The 13913-nt window shown below is 45.8% G+C and overlaps 1 protein-coding gene across 2 annotated transcripts in view; it reads left to right on the top strand.

The window, feature by feature from the left end:
- The window catches only part of CPAMD8 (C3 and PZP like alpha-2-macroglobulin domain containing 8), a 49258-nt gene that overhangs the window by 23712 nt on the left and 11633 nt on the right, over positions 1 to 13913 (top strand). For both annotated transcript variants that reach the window (XM_054050381.1, XM_054050380.1), the window contains exons 27-36: positions 1469 to 1550; positions 3238 to 3394; positions 3853 to 3927; positions 5861 to 6026; positions 6568 to 6654; positions 6940 to 7076; positions 7454 to 7609; positions 8014 to 8076; positions 8452 to 8690; positions 10740 to 10827. In XM_054050381.1, the coding sequence (XP_053906356.1) occupies positions 1469 to 1550; positions 3238 to 3394; positions 3853 to 3927; positions 5861 to 6026; positions 6568 to 6654; positions 6940 to 7076; positions 7454 to 7609; positions 8014 to 8076; positions 8452 to 8690; positions 10740 to 10827 (1250 nt within the window). The remainder of the gene's footprint in view (positions 1 to 1468; positions 1551 to 3237; positions 3395 to 3852; positions 3928 to 5860; positions 6027 to 6567; positions 6655 to 6939; positions 7077 to 7453; positions 7610 to 8013; positions 8077 to 8451; positions 8691 to 10739; positions 10828 to 13913) is intronic.

Raw genomic sequence — 13913 nt, 5'->3', positions numbered from 1 at the left:
AAAGGCATGTAAGTGAGAAGAGTTTTACTGGTGTCACGTTGTCCTTTCTAACCCAGAGTATCTCAGGTGATGAGGATTTGCCATTCCTTGCAGGATAGTCGCACACGTTGAAAATATCACTTAGATATATATATAAGGTTTTTGGCTCCAAGCTCTACCTGCTAATTAACCCTTACAGAAGGAATCCTCAAGAGCTTTAATTTTTTCTGTCTTTGTTGGAGTCCCACCAAGCACAAGTTTTAGATGAGGAAGTCTGTTTGCTCCCTCCAGAAGGTTTTTGTGAGTTACCAAGCCAGGAAACTTTCATCACTGAGTCATCCATCACAAAGAGTGCTGATACCCATCAGTTCCTGTGCATTCAGTCATTCTGGAAGTGGCCTGAACTAAACTAGGCAGTGATTTTTAGTGCTATAGAATCAGGTGAACAGGTGAAGACTAGAAACATTTCAGTGAGCCCAAGCACCTGGAGTTATCTCCGTTCCCTGTGAGCATCGGAAAGCTCTGAGCAAGAAGAAAAAGAATAGGAGTCATGGGCAGTCTTTACTCAGGGATTGTGGAGCTGCTGGTGTCTGGAGGGGCCAGCAAAGAAACTTCACCTCTGAAAATGAAAAAGTAATCCATTCCTATTAAAATGTCATACAGTGTGGAATAAAATATCTACTCGTGTATCAGAGGGCTAAGCCGACACTAAATAGCTTTAACATGATGGTCCTGCAGGTTTGGCCTGTCTCTGTATCAGAAATGCCCATTTTGAAGGGTTTGATCCCAATGGGCGTTGCAGAGCTTTATCCAAGTGTGTCTGTTCCTTGGTAGAGAGGCTGGGGAGATTTATTAGGACAGGTGATTCATAGTTATAAGACAAACAGGCTTGAGTTTGACAAATGGGAAAAGCATTTTGTCTTTATTTTCAATCTCAAAAGACATTCCAGCAGACAGTTCTTACCTTCAGCATTCAACTTGTTAATCACTTGTCTAAACCAAGCCTTAAATACAGCCGGAGCAGCTCAGAAGTGTTCCTATGTGTTAAGATCACAGCTGGTGTTGCCATGTTACAGGAACTTGTCCCAAGCAACAGTTTTGGAGAAGTGTCTGCATCCTGTTATATCGTTAAAGGAAAAGAAAATTCATCTCCATGCTGCTTTCAGTAAAAAGGAAGGAGAATTGGCTGTATGCTGGAGTAACAATCTTTCTTTTAATGCTGCATCTTTTTGGAGGTGTAAAATTCTTAACATTTCTGCTGGCCAAACTGCAGGAGCTGTAGCCTCACAGACATTGGCCCAAGTAGATTTCTGAATAAGCTACAGCATACACTGAACTGGCTCGAACACTCACAGCAAACTAAAAGGTTGCCTTGGGCAGCAGAATCCCTTACACTAGCGCCAGATGGTCTGAGTCTTCATTCACTTTATGTACTTATTTTTCTCTGTGTGAGGATTTTGGACTCCCCCAATTCTTTTGTGACTTCCAGGCTACCAGCGCCAGCTGACCTACAAGAGACAAGATGGTTCATACAGTGCTTTTGGCGAGAGGGATTCCTCAGGGAGTATGTGGTGAGTTGCTATTTAAAACAGAGTTAGAAAATTCAGTGTTTGCTAAATGGGAAAAGTACACAATTGGCAAGGAAAGAGTGACTTTCCAGCATCCATCACGATATCGCACACAGTGGAGAATAGAAGTAATACTCGGGGACTACAGACTTACTGTTTCGTAGAATCGTTTAGGTTGGAAAAGACCTTTAAGATCATTGAGTCCAACCCTTACCCCAGCACTTCCACCTCTGTCATTGAGCCATGTCCCTAAGCACTAAATCCACGTAGCTTTTAAATCTCTCCAGGGATGGTGACTCAGCCCCTTCCCTGCGCAGCCTGTTCGGTGCTTGGCAAAATGCTGCTCTGAGGGTTCATACCGTACTGCTAGGTGGTTAGAATTGTTTCAGGCCTCATGGGCAGTTAGGACAGTCACATCTGCTGATCCATCCAGGCAGTTAAGGATCAGACTTGGTCTCCTGGAATTGAAATAGCAATGGACAGGGCATTTAAGCACCTGATTTCTCTGGGGAATGGAGCTTCATCTGGAGCGCATACAGAGAAACTTTCTGTCTCTAGAAGTGGCAGAGGCTGTAGCAGGGTAGGGGAAAAAGATAACCTAGCCAAAACAACCCTAAAAACCCCAAAGAAGTCTTTCTCCCGAGTGCTTTTCATTCCCTCATGGATAAAATGGAACGGTATGGATTTATGCCCTGGGAACTGAAGTGCAGAACCTTTCAGTCAAACAGTGGAGAGCCAGAAATGATAAAACAGAGCAATCAGCTCATCTCTCCAGTGTCCCCTTTAGGAAGGCCTTTGAGGTTATATGCTACATCTCATGCCTTGGTTGACTATAATGTCTCGGATGTAGAAGATTCTTGTCCTCATTCATTTGCTTGTGCTGTCAGTTGGCTTCTCCATCTGTTCTGTATTTTGCTTTAAACTGATTTTCTTTATGTACTCATCTGGGGGAAGGACCACTCGTGAGATGATGCTGCCTCACTGTTTCTGAGATAGTAAACTTTTATCTCAGATCTGGCATCTCCCAGTCCCTAGCTGTAAAAGATGGTGACACAGAATTACTTCACACTTGAACGATCCCCAGGCCACACGCTCTCTACCCTCCCATTCCTCCGGGGCTTGTAAACGGGATGATTCAACCTCCCAGAGCTGGCCAGAGTTCACACTTGTTGCATGTCAGAGGTTTAGAATTCCAAACCCATTTCTGTTGCCTGCTTAGGTCCTGATTCTGTATTAAGTCTAACACAGCTGCAGACTTTAGCAGTGGGGCTGGATTTTGGGGTTCATTTTTATTAGCAAAGACAGTAACAAAAATCAGAAAATTTACTCCTTTCTTTTCTTTACAAATAATTCCGTATTCATGAAATGTTGGTTCTTTATTTAAAAGTTTTGATAATGTGGGGAGCAGATCACCTATAAAAGGGAGCTGAATTTCATGGTGAGCCATAACTAACATAAATATACCTTCCAGCTGTACTTATTAGTTGAATTTGTTGACCCCTAATCCTGCTCTTATCCGGAAGTTTGGACAGCCTTCGGGTAGTCTTATCCATCATTGTTTTTTAACAATATTTAGTTTTCCCCCAACGAGATTTTTAAGATTTGTGCTTACTAAGAATGTTGTTTTCCCCTTACTGATCTATTATTCTGAATTCTTTTCTCGGTAAAGATGATAAATTCGTATTTACAGGCTAACAGCTTTTGTCCTCAAGTCCTTTGCACAGTCGCGTGGGTTTATTTTCATTGATCCGAAGGAACTAACGACTGCCAAAGACTGGATCATCCAGCACCAGAAGGAAGATGGCTCTTTTCCTGCTATGGGCAGGATATTAAATAAGGACATTCAGGTAAAAGCTGTACAGACTCAAAATTGTGCAATAGATGCGGTTTTTAAGTTATCATAGCACAAAGTGCTGCAGATTCCTTACCCTCCTGATATCAATATTGCACTGGGAAGTCTGGAATTGGAGAATTTCAGTAACAAACAGTCTGTCAGGACGTATCTGTGTGCTGTCCCGTGGGAATGGAAAGGAAGGTGGCAAGTCTTGCGGTAGGCTTCGGAGTCATGTCTGGAAGTGTGAAGTTCTGGGCACTGAGTATGTTCTCAGGTGATTGCTGGGAAAGGGAGCTACGACGCTGGGTTGGGTTCCTGAATTTTGTACTCCTTACGTGCAAAGGAAAAGAAGTTCTGTGCTGCCACAGCTTATCTTATAGTTGGAACATCTTTGTCTTGCTTCAAGAGTCTGGTTATCCAGCGTCCTCTTCTCTAGTTTTCATCCAGTGGTTTGTGTTTGCTGTCCTCCAGGGTGGAATCCATGGAAAGATCTCCCTGACAGCTTATGTGGTTGCAGCTCTTCTGGAAACAGGTGTAACTTCAGAGGTAAGAAAAACTGAGATAAAATAGCTCTTGCCTCCTTCTACATATTCTGAAAACTTGGGGTTTTTTTAAATGTGATTTTACTGCTGCTCACTTTCAAAGGTTCTGGGCTCCCTAAAATGAGAGCATCCGGGTACCAAAGGCTGTTGGAAAGCCTTGAAGCTATTCTAAAGATAAGGAATCTGCTCTGCAGTTATTCAGACCATATCCCAACCATCAGCTCGAGGCTAATTCAACAAAAGCAGAACTCGCCCCATCCCCCAGCCTCTCCCAGGAATGGTTGCAAAAACTCTTTTCTGCCTTGATTTTTGAGGTGTGATTGCAGCCTGTGCAGATACTGGTACCTTGCCTGGATATACTCAAAACCCCTTTAGTTAGCTTCGTGCTCACAGCAGATTAACTGGGACTGCGTAGGCTTCGGGGATCCAGAGAGTGCGTGCAGTCTGCCCTTTGTTGCAGTGGCCAAACTGCTTTAGATTGCAGTGTCTTTTGGAGAGCTGCACTTCTGTAACAGACTGGACTGAGGGCTCCGAAGAAAGCTGTCTCTCTTCTTTGTAATGAGACAGAACAGGAGCCCTACAGGAAAAAAGAGTAGCAATGCAGGAACGTGCAACTCTGCTGCATGGTTTCAAAGTTGGAAGACAAAATCACTTCCAGTACAACTGGTGTTTTGGAGATTCCTTATTAAAAGCCATGGTATAAAACCAGTGCTCTTCTTATCTGCTCAATTTTTTTATCTGCATGCGACTTCACTGGAGATTAATATGACGGGAGATGCTCAGATAACATCTCAGTTAAACATTCCCACTAACGGTGAGTGGGGAAATGTCCACTTGCAGATGCGCTGAGCAAGTCATGAATACAAAGAGCCAAGGGGAAGCAGGGTGGTGAGCTCCCGGATCTGTACAGGGGCAACTGTGAGATCAAAGCAAGGGGTACAGTGGCTGTTGCAGCATGTCTTGGTGATCTCTACTTGCACAGAAGGATTGTCCGTTCAGGCAAACCCCAGTGAGTTTATGGAGACTTTGAAACAGCCCATGTAAATAGCAGCATCTCTTCAGAAAGTCTGTGCTAATGTCAGCACTTCTGACCACATCCCTGAAGAGCCCGAAGAGTGAGACTGTGCTGCTGCAAGCACATCCCCCCTGGCTCCCAGCCCTTGTTGGAGTGGAGGCCTTCAACCTTACGGAAAATTAAAAGAAAATAAATTGGGAAACCCTCCATTGCTCACAGTACATTTCTCCCAATGTCCCCCTCTGAGAAGTGATGGGATTCTCTCTTGGGGCTGCTGTGTGTCAGGACAGCCCTAGTGGTTTATTTGCTGGAAGTGCAGTTTTTGTGGATCTAATGGCTTTCCTAGAGGAGATTTGCAAGTGTTGCTAATGATCTTAGCTAGGAAATGAGGAAGGGGAAGGTCAGTGCCACAGGGAAATGAAAGGAAACCAAATTACATCAAGTCCAATTAAATTGTTTCTATAAATTATCAGAGCCACGTTCCTATATGGTGAGGTCATTGCGGGAGTTAATAAAACATGTTTGTTGGCTGCAGGGACCCCTGGGAACCTTGGCCTTTATTATCCTCTGGCGTCTGCTAGACGCTCCAGAGTGTCAGGACCACAATCAAACATCCAGGAGAGAGCTCGCTTCTGCTCTGTTCATCTGCTGCCTCTCAGGGGCATGAAATCCCTTCAGCTTTAGGGGGAATAAATGTCTCTCAGTGTTAGTGCCGGTCATTCTTGCTATGCGATTTTCCCCCTTGTTTGAATCTGAGATGCGTGGCTTTTCTTATGGAAAGGAAGGTGTTGGTGTCGTTCTGCAGAGCATAAATCACATCTTTCCTGTGGTGTTGATTTTTAGTGGACACAAAGTAATGAGAAATAAAGTGACTCTAACATAGAGGCTGGCAATAAGTCTGGACTCTTTCCCCTAAATACAGGAAGAAAGAACAGCTGTTGAGAAAGCCAAACACTTCTTAGAGTCCAACTTGTATTCAGCAGAAGACCCCTACACCACTGCCTTGACTGCGTATGCGCTGACGCTGCTGCACAGCCCCTCTGCCGCTGCGGCGCTGCGGAAGATGAACAGCATGGCTATCACACAAGGTACCACGCTCGTGCCTCTGACCTGGAGAATCCTGGAGCTGGCAGCCCTCTTATGGGAACATGCTAATAGCCCTTGCAGCTCGAGTGAGGTATCTGAGTTACTAGAGAAGAGGCAGCCTGTGAGATGAGATCTTCCTCATGGCACAGTTTGACTTTGTAAGGAAAGGGTTTTCCTGGTTCTCTGGGGCTGAGCCCCTTTGTCCACTGTGGGAGCTGATGCTGGAGGAAGGCAGGGGCACCAGGGGCTCTGCAGCGACTTCCCTGTCCATATGACAGTTTGCCTTGCAACATCCTGTTCCCTGATGCTGTATTTGAATCCAAAATCGTAGAATTACCTGATTTGTTGCATTGAGCCATCTCTGTAATTGCAAAAGGAGCCTCTTGCTTGGGGATGCTTGTCAAAATGGAGGGACAGTGCAGTTCACGGCATCAATCTGTTCTTTGCATCAATACAAGAGTGAACTCGACTCTTCCAGTGTACAGAGGCTCAGCTGCAGGCCTGCTCGAACATCACACGTATCCCCCTATCCTGTTTTCCTAGACGGCTTTACGCACTGGAGCCTGACGGGAACTCTCGTTACTGATGAAGATGCCTTCATGGGATTTAATGACGGCCTCTCTCAATCAGGTACCTGTACTGCAAAGACAGGGATAGGGGATGGGCTGCAACAGCGGGAATAGAGATGGTGTGCATTCATGTGACTTGTTTATATAATGCACTGAAAAATTCCCCTTACTGTTTTTTTTGGGTTTTTTTGTTCCTTTTTTCCTGTTCTTTCCCCCCTTCACTCTGCAGGGTTTCTGGGAGGACGTGACGTTTTGCTCCCCAAAGTAAACTTCTTCAGATAAGGTATTCTGAAAATGGAAAAAAAAAAATCCATTTAAAATTTTTTATCCTGTCCTTCTTTTTCAGTTGTTTCTGCAGAAGTGGAAATGACATCTTATGCCCTTTTGACATACACACTCCTAGGAGATGTGGCCTCTGCTCTCCCAGTAGTAAAATGGCTCTCCCAGCAGAGGAATGCACTTGGAGGGTTCTCATCCACTCAGGTGAGCTGCCTCCAAAAAGGGTGGCTTCATTGCATGTTGTCAGTTGTAGAAATTAGTTGATTCAGGAATGGTCAGTGCAGAGTTTCCTTCTGGAGTCGAGGCAGAAATTTTCTGTGTCCTATTAAGAAGGAGAACTTCCCAATGCTCCTTATTGCTTCCTTCTCAGGCTGATAATTTGAAGGGAGCCCAGACCGTGTCCTTACAGAAGTCTTTGACAGTAAAAAAATTAACAAAACCTGATAATTCTTCTTCTATCTAAATTAATAAGGAAGATTCTGCTGCCAGGAGTTGGTGACTCTACAGCTCAGCGCTTGTTTATAAGTCTACTGTGTTCCTGTATCTTCCTTCTTCCAATCTTTTCCTCTTCCAATCCCTAGGACACGTGTGTAGCCCTGCAGGCTCTGGCTGAATACGCTATCCTTTCCTATGTCGGAGGAGTCAACCTTACCATTTCCTTGGCTTCAACTAATCTTGACTATCAGGAGACGTTTGAGCTGAACAAGATGAATAAAAAGGTCCTCCAGACTGCAGTGGTAGGTGGTTTTGTGCTAATGTAGCCACAGTTTTTAAGTGATTCATCTGAGCTGGGATCTGAATGACAGTAGCAGTAATTGCTCAGTAGTGTTAAAAGCACAAGACAAGCACTGAGATCATGAGACTTTCGCGGGTTTTGTGGCTGGGTTCTTGATGTGAAGGAGGCAGCACTCAAATTTAAAGGTGTTTTTCACCATAACTAATGCCTGATTCTTATTTAGTGCTGCTGCTTGTTCCTATCATTACATGCAGGTGGCTGGAGGGAGTGAGCCACGCTTACTTCATTTCTGTGGTCTGCTTTATAGCCAGGAAGATATTTTGTACAGAACAAAGCTAGAGTTGATATTCATTTTCATTCTGAGTGTCATGTCTTGTCTGTGTCTTAACTGTGGAATCTTCCCAGATCCCCAGCATTCCAACGGGGCTGTTTGTGAGTGCCAAGGGCGAAGGCTGCTGTCTGATGCAGGTAAAGTTGCCATGGGGCTGGAGAAAGCATGCGAGCAGAGGATCTCTAAACTCAGTCGGTTTGCCGCTTTTTTTAACCCCAGTTTGCTCTGAGGGAGCAGTTTCACTTTGCGTTTTTCTCAAAATAATTATACAATAATTGCTTTTATACGATAGTTGCTGTAAATCATAGAAGGAAAAGCGATTGTACTGGGGTGAATCTGCTTTGATGTAGCTTTACCTCTTTATAACTGTGATGCAAAGCCTCTGCTGCCTGGAAAGACCTGGTGTTTATGCGGGTCTTCAGGGAGTGTTCGTAGATGTTATGAAATGTTGGGGTCTAATAAAATCCCCTGATTTGTTTTTTTCTCATTCTTCTCCCCTCTTTCTGCTGCAGATTGATGTCACTTACAATGTACCTGATCCAATTGCCAAACCAGCTTTCCAGCTCCTGGTTAACCTGAAGGAGCCCAAGACAGAACAGCATCTCCAAGCTCCAAATCTCCTGCGATCTGTCTCTCCAGATGAGAATCGCTCTGAAGCCTCACACAGAGAGAGGGCACTGGTGGATGATGATGACCCGGCTTCAGATCAGGACCATCGGGAGTACAAAGTCATCCTGGAGACGTGCACCAGGTAGGAAGTGCCGAGCAGCTCAGATGTAATTCATGAAAGAGGACTTTTGCTCCCCTGTCAGCTTCTGCCTCGTTCCTTCCTGTAGAGGCAAAGCCATAGTGACTACAGTCCTGAACACAGTTGTGATGACTCTGGGCAAAAATGAGATGTTATCTCTGTCCACGCGCTTGCACTGGCTCTCATGGCCGTGCTGCTGGCAGATGCGTTGCCTCTGATTGCCGCAAGCCTGTGAAATCCTGAACCTGGCATTTTTCAGCCTAGTTGAGTTCTTCCTCCCTCCCGTGACAACAGCCAGTCAAACCCAGTGTCCCAAAGTGTGCTGGGGACAGGCTGGCTGTGTGTAACACAAAATCAGTTTCTCAACCTCCTCTCCCCCTGCCTAAGCACTGCAGCTTGTACTGGTGAGGGAGGCTTGTAAAGTCTTGTCAGTCTCTTGAAGATGCCCGTAACTAGGGAGGCTGCCCTGCGTCAACACAACCTTTCTGTTATTTCTGAAGCTCTTGCCCTGGGAATTACTGGAGCAAAGACAGAAATTTGAGAGGAAGCCCAGTACGAGAAGATTGATTGCTTGGAAAGAAAACTAAAGCAAATGAAATCTTCCCTTTCCTCCCCTTCTTGCTGTAATGATGCTCCTTTAACTCCTTCATCATCGCATTTGGACACTGCAAAGAGGGGAGTGCAGCTAAAGATGACAACTGAAATATTTTGAGTTGAGGGTTTTCTTCAGAATGCGATTGTTTTAAGCATTGTGCTCAGTGAAGTTCTTCGGATACTTCTGGGGAGAAAAGAGTATGGGAAATGGAGGGCTGTGATGTGTAACGGAGAATGGGAAAAATGCAGGTAAAGGGATCCTGTGGGATTTTAGGGAGTATGGTGGATGGAGTTAGATTAGAATTAACAAGGTTTAGTGTCTTGGGGAACTGTCAGCCCTGAACTGTCATCCACAGAGCCAGCGGGATCTGCTCACAGCCCAGCTCCGGCTACTGGGCACATATGAGCATGGGTGGGGCGTTACAGCCAGGCTGGCTCCATGCGGTGCCTTGGCAAACTTGCCCGAACTGGAGGGCTCCAAGGAGAAGCCTCCAAAGAGCCCTGCAGGAGCCAGTTTGGATCTGGCAAGTTTGTCCCTGGACGCTGCCTGATGAGTTTTCTCAGTGCTGGGCAGGAGCTCATGAGGCCTCCTGGGTCCAAGCTCGTTGTGTTTGTTGCGCAACTGAAGAGTGAACAGGTAAGCTGCCAAGGAGAGGTTAGAGCTGACTGTGAATGAGAGCAAAGAGAACGTTGTTCTGGGATTAGCAAGGGCTTCTCTATTACAGTGTCAGCTCTTCTGCCCTGCTGCAAGGCATCAAAATCTTTTGCCCAAATAAACTTTCTTGCCACCCCTTCCTGTGTGGGGTCGGTTTTTTATGTACACGTCAGCAGTACTAACTCTGAATTTCAGTGGGTTTTGGGATCTCCATTCATGTTGTAGAGGACAATGTTGTTATGATTCTTTAACTCTAGTGACTAGAGAGTGAGGTTGCTGACTCATTAGCCAAGATGAGTTTCTCAGTGTCAATGAGATGCTGGAGGGAACTGTTCATTTACAAAATTCCAGGGCTGAATGACTGCCTGCGATTGGGAAGTCGCATTCCTCTTGTGCCACAATCCACTTACAGTCCTCCCCTTAGGTAAAAGCAGGAGTTTCTTCTACTCCAGGCGTTTATTCCCTTTTACCAAGTGTATTTTCTGTGATTAACTGAAAAAATAGGTAAGCAGCACAACAGAAAGTGACAGCCTTCCCTCGGCTTTTCTGCCTCCTTGTGCCTGGATGTCTCCTGCATCTCTGCCCTCTGCAAGTAACACTTTATTTTTGGTGAATGGAGGCAGAAAAGAGGATTTTGTAAAGCCAAGTTGACTGTGGCTTTCAACAAATCCTTTCAAGAGTGGATCCTTTTGATATTTCCCATCTGAGGTTTATTTCAGTTGCTTTTCACTCTGAGATGCCCACGTTCCATTTGTTATCTTGGATCCTGAGTTTGTTTACTTTCTTTTTGTTCTCCTGGGCAGATGGCTGCACTCTGGATCTTCTAACATGGCTGTCTTGGAGGTGCCATTGTTCTCAGGGTTTCGTGCTGACATCGAGAGCCTGGAGCAGGTGAGGTGGTGTAGTGGGAGGGTGAGGCATCGCCTTGGGCCAGGACCTGGCCCAGTCTCCTTGGCAGGAGTTCCCTTTGGGCAGTGCATGTTAGAGCACTGCACACAAAGACAATTGAAATTTGAGGGGAGGAGGCAGGAGGTTCCACTTGCCAAAAAAATATTTATCCAAAATGAGTGAACGGATGTTCTGGGTGAGATTAACAAATCTACCAACCCTGACCAAACGAAGGTTTATTGCTGAGCACAGTGCACCGTAATTACACGAGACCCGTTTGGAAAGGCTGAAGTGCAAGTGTGCTCTAACGGGAGCTGTTTATGGCTTCTTAGCGGGCTATGTTATCTCCAACATCTGGATTCCATTGCTTTGGAGGCTCTGTGTCTTGGAATTTTTTGCCTTTTTTTTTTCCCCTTTTGGGAGAGCATCGTGTTTATTGCAAGGCAAACTGAGGTGGATGGAACGTGCCTCTCGCCCAGCCACCCTCTAGGGGAGATGGACCGTCCTCGTCAGCTTTGCTTTGTCTTGTGGAAGTGTTGCAGTGAGTGTACTGGTGGGGTTTGTGCTGCAAATAGATTCTAAGGACTAGTGACTAAAGAGGTGTCAAATCCTTGAGAACTGGTAAAGAGCTAAAAGATATCTGTGGTGAGGGATAAAAGGAGTATTCGGAAGGGAGCCTGTTACCATCTCATCTCCTCCTGTTCAAGGTGCTAGGAAAGGTCCTTGGTACTGCTTGCAAATAAGTTACATCCACAGTAATTTACATGAGTAATGGCAGAAAAACTATGGATGGAAACCTGGCTTAGGAGCAAAGAACTCAAAATGGGACAGGAGGAGGACAACAGGATATCTTTATGGCGTTAAACTCGGGGAATATTTTATCAGCAGAGGAAAAGGATGAGTAAAGGGAGGGAAAGAGTTGAAACAAAGAGTGCAAAGAGTTTCATTGCGGAAGAACAGAAGAATTATTAGGTTAAGTAATGAATCCCCGTACTCCTTTTTTCCTGAGATGGGCGAAGAAGATACAACCCCTATGGTTTATTCTTAGCTATCAAATTGTACCCAAATCATGCTGACAACAATGGAATTCTTCCACTGAAGAACAGTACTTGTTTCATCTTGTGTTTTGGCTCAGCAGAACCCTGTCCTTCCTACTGCTGCATTTTGTTGTTGCCCCAGCTGTTCCCCTCTGCTCCTGGTGAGGAGGGGTAGGACCGTAAATCATGTTTCCCTGTTCCTTGTTTGCCCTCACAAGGGAGCAGTGTGCGCTGCACAGTCCCACCTGCAGCGCCGGGGCAGCGATGGTTAATGAATGCTCTGGTGAGGGCAGCCCCCCGGCTGTGCAGCCACAAATCCTTCTAATAATGCTGGGTGTCGACAAGGTCAGGAGGTTGCCACAGGCTGGTGTGTATCGCCTGCACCAGAAAAAATGCAACTTTAGCTGAGCTGAGCGTTTCCCGGTGGCGCCAGCCTCTCGGAGCCCTCATAAAAGGCCTGTCTGCAGCCATCCACTGCTGAGTAATAACAGCCACCACCAGGCCCCTAAAATTATAAGGACAAATTAAATTGGCCCTTTCCATATTGTGTGGGACTTAAACACATGTTCCTTTGCTTGTTACAGTAATAGCAGGAAGCCCTGGGCAGGGTTTTACAGCTCGGAGCGCCGCGCTAAGATATTCACGGTGAAGCTATTGGTAGCAGGGTTGGGTAAACTTCAGCAGGAATGCTTTTCTGTTCATGCCATCCTTTCTAACGCATAACACGAATGATGCTTTGTTCTCCTTTCCACAATTTTCATTCTAAGTAACTTAGGAATATGAAAGAAGAAGCCAAGGAAATATTATCCCTGTGTCACAAAAGGGGTTGCCTGGCTGAGAGGCTGAAGAAATCAGCCACTTTGGAGAGTAGCATGAAAGTGTCTGTTCTGGCTCAGACTTTACTTCCCAAACTGGGATTAAACCACAGGAGTCCTTTTCCATAGCCCATCATCCTTCCCAGCTTCTGGATTAATCTATGCCCCATCCTTGGAAGTGTTCCAGGCCAGGTTGGATGGGCCTTGGGCAGCCTGATCCAGTGGGATGTGTCCCTGCCCATGGCATGGGGGGTTGGAACTGAGGATGATCTTTGAGGTCCCTTCCAACTATTCTATGATTCTATGGGTGGATTTGATGATCTTAGAGGTCTTTTCCAATCTTAACGGTTCTGTGATTAAATGTTGTTGACGTGGTAGATGTGTTCTGAATATAATTTATCAAACCAGTGATGATCGATCGACTGGTGGTGTACAGCATGGCAGTCGTCATTTTGAGGTGTCAGTATCTGGAGAATCACTCTTTTGGGAATTTTAAAATAAGGCTTTGTAGCATTAGATCAGATGGTGGAACTTCTGTTTTGGTGATGATCCATTAGCGTTCCGTGGCAGGGCAATGGTCACTGGGCTCTCTGAGCTGGTGCAGTAACTCCGTAACCAAGGGCTCTGGCACTGTCCTGCACAGACGGTGATCGCAGGTACAGGCTAGACTGGCTGTTGGCACCAGGGGATGGGCTGGAGAGTTTATCCAAATGGCTGGGGTAGATCAGGGGCAGCAGCGCCCCAGGTGTGGGAAGCACTCTTAGATTGTGTCCTGATACTCCTCAGACTGTCCCAATAAATACAAGGCTTAAGGAGCGGTTGGCTGCGAGTCCGACTGGTGCGACACAAATCACAGCTCTCTGGTCCTCAGAGGGAGAGGAGATGGGAGCAGAGGCCTGGCCTGACCCCATTCGTCGAGCCAAGGATGCCTGGGGCTCTCTCAAATGGCTGCTCTTTTCAAATGTGAAGATTAATTTTCCTGGCAGAAGAATGTTTTGAATTTTTCAGCTGGTGGGAGAAGGGAACCTTTAATACTGGGTGTGATCCAGCAGTGTAGTTCCTTGGTGTCTGAAGGAGTGCAAATAGGTGACTTTAGCAAGTGTTTTGAGGTCTCTGAGCTCTTGTTGGAGCTTTGGTAGTGAAAGCAATCAGAGAGCTTGTCTGTTAAATTATGGATGATAGGTCAGGCATGGTCAGAGGGGGGAAATGTGCCAGGGATCGGGGAGAAACACTCAGC

The sequence above is a fragment of the Cuculus canorus genome, chromosome 27, assembly GCF_017976375.1.
Source record: "Cuculus canorus isolate bCucCan1 chromosome 27, bCucCan1.pri, whole genome shotgun sequence".
In the NCBI taxonomy this organism is placed as follows: domain Eukaryota; kingdom Metazoa; phylum Chordata; class Aves; order Cuculiformes; family Cuculidae; genus Cuculus; species Cuculus canorus.
The sequence above is the reverse complement of the archived record's forward strand: the minus strand, read 5'-3'. Positions and strand labels throughout refer to the sequence as shown.